The sequence below is a fragment of the Oncorhynchus nerka genome, unplaced genomic scaffold (assembly GCF_034236695.1).
Source record: "Oncorhynchus nerka isolate Pitt River unplaced genomic scaffold, Oner_Uvic_2.0 unplaced_scaffold_1353, whole genome shotgun sequence".
NCBI lineage: Eukaryota > Metazoa > Chordata > Actinopteri > Salmoniformes > Salmonidae > Oncorhynchus > Oncorhynchus nerka.
The window spans coordinates 37,097-42,500 of NW_027039995.1; the positions used below are offsets into that span (position 1 = coordinate 37,097).

The 5,404-nt window shown below is 49.6% G+C and overlaps 1 protein-coding gene across 1 annotated transcript in view; it reads right to left on the reverse strand.

The window, feature by feature from the left end:
• Positions 1 to 613: 613 nt before the first annotated feature.
• LOC135568886 (NT-3 growth factor receptor-like) overlaps positions 614 to 5,404 on the reverse strand; it is a gene marked incomplete at its 3' end in the record, with an annotated part of 76,547 nt that continues 71,756 nt past the window's right edge. The window contains exon 12 of the mRNA XM_065015665.1: positions 614 to 784. Coding sequence (XP_064871737.1) covers positions 614 to 784 — 171 coding nt within the window. The remainder of the gene's footprint in view (positions 785 to 5,404) is intronic.

Sequence of the window (5,404 nt, forward strand, 5' to 3'; positions counted from 1 at the left end):
CCATAACAGACACCGTTCCTTTCCCACCACACAACAGACACCATTCCTCTCCCACAACAGACACCGTTCCTTTCCCACCACACAACAGACACCGTTCCTTTACCACCACACAACAGACACCATTCCTCTCCCACAACAGACACCGTTCCTCTCCCACCACACAACAGACACCGTTCCTTTCCCACCACACAACAGACACCATTTGTTTCCCACAACAGACACCATTCCTTTCACACAACAGACACCATGTCTGTTTGGGGGATCCCACCTAATGAGAACCATTTACCACAGACAGTAGTGTGTCTGTTTGGGGGATCCCACCTAATGAGAACCATTTAACACAGACAGTAGTGTGTCTGTTTGGGGGATCCCTCCTAATGAGAACCGTTTACCACAGACAGTAGTGTGTCTGTTTGGGGGATCCCTCCTAATGAGAACCATGTACCACAGACAGTAGTGTGTCTGTTTGGGGGATCCCTCCTAATGAGAACCGTTTACCACAGACAGTAGTGTGTCTGTTTGGGGGATCCCTCCTAATGAGAACCGTTTACCACAGACAGCTGTAACAGTAGAGTGTCTGTTTGGGGGATCCCTCCTAATGAGAACCATTTACCACAGACAGTAGTGTGTCTGTTTGGGGGATCCCTCCTTACCTTGACAGCCACCAGCATGGTATCCTTGGTGGGGATCAGGTTGTAGCACTCAGCCAGGAAGACCTTCCCGAAAGCCCCCTCTCCCAGCTCCCTCTTCAGGAGGATGTCCCTGCGCTTAATGTGCTGTATGTCTGGGGACAAACACAGAGACAGAGTGAGTCTGGAGGGAGGGGGGACAAACACACAGACAGAGTGAGTCTGGAGGGGGGTGGGGACAAACACACAGACAGAGTGAGCCTGGAGGGGGCAAACACACACAGACAGAGTGAGCCTGGAGGGGGCAAACACACACAGACAGAGTGAGTCTGGAGGGGACAAACACACAGACAGAGTGAGCCTGGAGGGGACAAACACACACAGACAGAGTGAGTCTGGAGGGGACAAACACACACAGACAGAGTGAGTCTGGAGGGGACAAACACACAGACAGAGTGAGTCTGGAGGGAGGGGGGACAAACACACAGACAGAGTGAGCCTGGAGGGGGCAAACACACACAGACAGAGTGAGTCTGGAGGGGACAAACACACAGACAGAGTGAGCCTGGAGGGGACAAACACACACAGACAGAGTGAGTCTGGAGGGGACAAACACACACAGACAGAGTGAGTCTGGAGGGGACAAACACACAGACAGAGTGAGTCTGGAGGGGACAAACACACAGACAGAGTGAGTCTGGAGGGAGGGGGGACAAACACACAGACAGAGTGAGTCTGGAGGGGACAAACACACAAACAGAGTGAGCCTGGAGGGGACAAACACACACAGACAGAGTGAGCCTGGAGGGGGACAAACACACAGACAGAGTGAGTCTGGAGGGAGGGGGGACAAACACACAGACAGAGTGAGTCTGGAGGGGACAAACACACAGACAGAGTGAGTCTGGAGGGGACAAACACACACAGACAGAGTGACTCTGGAGGGGACAAACACACAGACAGAGTGAGTCTGGAGGGAGGGGGACAAACACACAGACAGAGTGAGTCTGGAGGGGGGACAAACACACAGACAGAGTGAGTCTGGAGGGAGGGGGACAAACACACAGACAGAGTGAGTCTGGAGGGAGGGGGGACAAACACACAGACAGAGTGAGTCTGGAGGGGACAAACACACACAGACAGAGTGACTCTGGAGGGGACAAACACACAGACAGAGTGAGTCTGGAGGGGACAAACACACACAGACAGAGTGAGTCTGGAGGGGACAAACACACACAGACAGAGTGAGTCTGGAGGGGGGGACAAACACACAGACAGAGTGAGTCTGGAGGGGGGGACAAAACACACAGACAGAGTGAGTCTGGAGGGAGGGGGGACAAACACACAGACAGAGTGAGTCTGGAGGGGACAAACACACACAGACAGAGTGAGTCTGGAGGGGGAGGGGGACAAACACACACAGACAGAGTGAGTCTGGAGGGAGGGGGGACAAATAGTGGTGGTGCTGAGTGGTGGTGCTGAGTGGTGGTGCTGTCTGATATAGAGTGGTGGTGCTGTCTGATATAGAGTGGTGGTGATGTCTGATATAGAGTGGTGGTGGTGTCTGATATAGAGTGGTGGTGCTGTCTGATATAGAGTGGTGGTGGTGTCTGATATAGAGTGGTGGTGGTGTCTGATATAGAGTGGTGGTGGTGTCTGATATAGAGTGGTGGTGGTGTCTGATATAGAGTGGTGATGCTGTCTGATATAGAGTGGTGGTGCTGTCTGATATAGAGTGGTGGTGCAGTCTGATACAGAGTGGTGGTGCTGTCTGATATAGAGTGGTGGTGCTGTCTGATATAGAGTGGTGCTGTCTGATACAGAGTGGTGGTGCTGTCTGATACCGAGTGGTGGTGCTGTCTGATATAGAGTGGTGCTGTCTGATACAGAGTAGTGGTGCTGTCTGATATAGAGTGGTGGTGCTGAGTGGTGGTGCTGTCTGATATAGAGTGGTGGTGCTGTCTGATATAGTGTGGTGGTGCTGTCTGATATAGAGTGGTGGTGCTGTCTGATATAGAGTGGTGGTGCTGTCTGATATAGAGTGGTGCTGTCTGATATAGTGTGGTGGTGCTGTCTGATATAGAGTGGTGCTGTCTGATACAGAGTGGTGGTGCTGTCTGATATAGAGTGGTGGTGCTGTCTGATATAGAGTGGTGCTGTCTGATATAGAGTGGTGGTGCTGTCTGATATAGAGTGGTGGTGATGTCTGATATAGAGTGGTGGTGATGTCTGATATAGAGTGGCGGTGATGTCTGATATAGAGTGGTGGTGCTGTCTGATACAGAGTGGTGGTGGTGTCTGATATAGAGTGGTGGTGATGCTGTCTGATATAAAGTGGTGCTGTCTGATATAGAGTGGTGGAGGGGCTGTCTGATATAGAGTGGTGGTGGTGCTGTCTGATATAGAGTGGTGGTGCTGTCTGATATAGAGTGGTGGTGGTGTCTGATACAGAGTGGTGGTGCTGTCTGATATAGAGTGGTGGTGCTGTCTGATGTAGAGTGGTGGTGCTGTCTGATATAGAGTGGTGGTGCTGTCTGATATAGAGTGGTGGTGGTGTCTGATATAGAGTGGTGGTGGTGTCTGATATAGAGTGGTGGTGTCTGATATAGAGTGGTGGTGCTGTCTGATATAGAGTGGTGGTGATGTCTGATATAGAGTGGTGGTGCTGTCTGATATAGAGTGGTGGTGCTGTCTGATATAGAGTGGTGCTGTCTGATATAGTGTGGTGGTGCTGTCTGATATAGAGTGGTGCTGTCTGATATAGAGTGGTGCTGTCTGATACAGAGTGGTGGTGCTGTCTGATATAGAGTGGTGGTGCTGAGTGGTGGTGATGTCTGATATAGAGTGGTGGTGCTGTCTGATACAGAGTGGTGGTGCTGTCTGATATAGAGTGGTGGTGGTGTCTGATATAGAGTGGTGGTGCTGTCTGATACAGAGTGGTGGTGCTGTCTGATATAGAGTGGTGGTGATGTCTGATATAGAGTGGTGGTGGTGTCTGATATAGAGTGGTGGTGCTGTCTGATATAGAGTGGTGGTGCTGTCTGATATAGAGTGGTGGTGATGTCTGATATAGAGTGGTGGTGCTGTCTGATATAGAGTGGTGGTGCTGTCTGATATAGAGTGGTGCTGTCTGATATAGTGTGGTGGTGCTGTCTGATATAGAGTGGTGCTGTCTGATACAGAGTGGTGGTGCTGTCTGATATAGAGTGGTGGTGCTGAGTGGTGGTGATGTCTGATATAGAGTGGTGGTGGTGTCTGATATAGAGTGGTGGTGCTGTCTGATACAGAGTGGTGGTGCTGTCTGATATAGAGTGGTGGTGGTGTCTGATATAGAGTGGTGGTGCTGTCTGATACAGAGTGGTGGTGCTGTCTGATATAGAGTGGTGGTGATGTCTGATATAGAGTGGTGGTGGTGTCTGATATAGAGTGGTGGTGCTGTCTGATATAGAGTGGTGGTGCTGTCTGATATAGAGTGGTGGTGATGTCTGATATAGAGTGGTGGTGCTGTCTGATATAGAGTGGTGGTGCTGTCTGATATAGAGTGGTGCTGTCTGATATAGTGTGGTGGTGCTGTCTGATATAGAGTGGTGCTGTCTGATACAGAGTGGTGGTGCTGTCTGATATAGAGTGGTGGTGCTGAGTGGTGGTGATGTCTGATATAGAGTGGTGGTGGTGTCTGATATAGAGTGGTGGTGCTGTCTGATATAGAGTGGTGGTGCTGTCTGATATAGAGTGGTGGTGCTGTCTGATACAGAGTGGTGGTGCTGTCTGATATAGAGTGGTGGTGCTGTCTGATATAGAGTGGTGGTGCTGTCTGATATAGAGTGGTGGTGCTGTCTGATATAGAGTGGGACTATATTCCCTATATAGTGCACTACTTTAGACCAGAGCCCAATTCCCTACATAGTGCACTACTTTAGACCAGAGCCCTATTCCCTACATAGTGCACTACTTTAGACCAGAGCCCTATTCCCTACATAGTGCACTACTTTAAACCAGAGGCCTATTCCTTACATAGTGCACTACTATAGACCAGAGCCCTATTCCCTACATAGTGCACTACTGTTGACCAGAGCCCTATTCCCTACATAGTGCACTACTTTAGACCAGAGCCCTATTCCCTACATAGTGCACTACTTTAAACCAGAGCCCTATTCCTTACATAGTGCACTACTTTAGACCAGAGCCCTATTCCATACATAGTGCACTACTTTAAACCAGAGCCCTATTCCCTATATAGTGCACTACTGTTGACCAGAGCCCTATTCCCTACACAGTGCACTACTTTAGACCAGAGCCCTATTCCATACATAGTGCACAACTTTAAACCAGCGCCCTATTCCTACTGTTGATCAGGGCCCATTAAGTTCTGGTCAAACGTAGTCCACTAGTTCTGGAGTAGGTTGTAATTTGGGCCTGTATGATGACGTACCTCTGTAGAGCAGAGGCACTAAACCCCCCTCTGCCTGAGGACACATACTCTTTTAAAAGAAAGATAACCAGCTAAGACGCAGATGGTGAATTCATCCTGAAGATAATACGGCACCCGCCTTTCATTTCCAAACTCATATTTCCAAACTGGGAAATGATGTTTCCATTCATTCCGATTAGAGAGGAAGGGAGCTTAGCCAAACCAGTTTTATATAGGCCTACGTTCCAAATGGTAAACTATTCCCTATATAGTGCACTGCTTTTGAAAAGAGCCCTTGAGGAGTACACTATGTAGGGAATAGGGTGCCATTTGGGACTCACTTTACTGTACTTATGCAGGACGG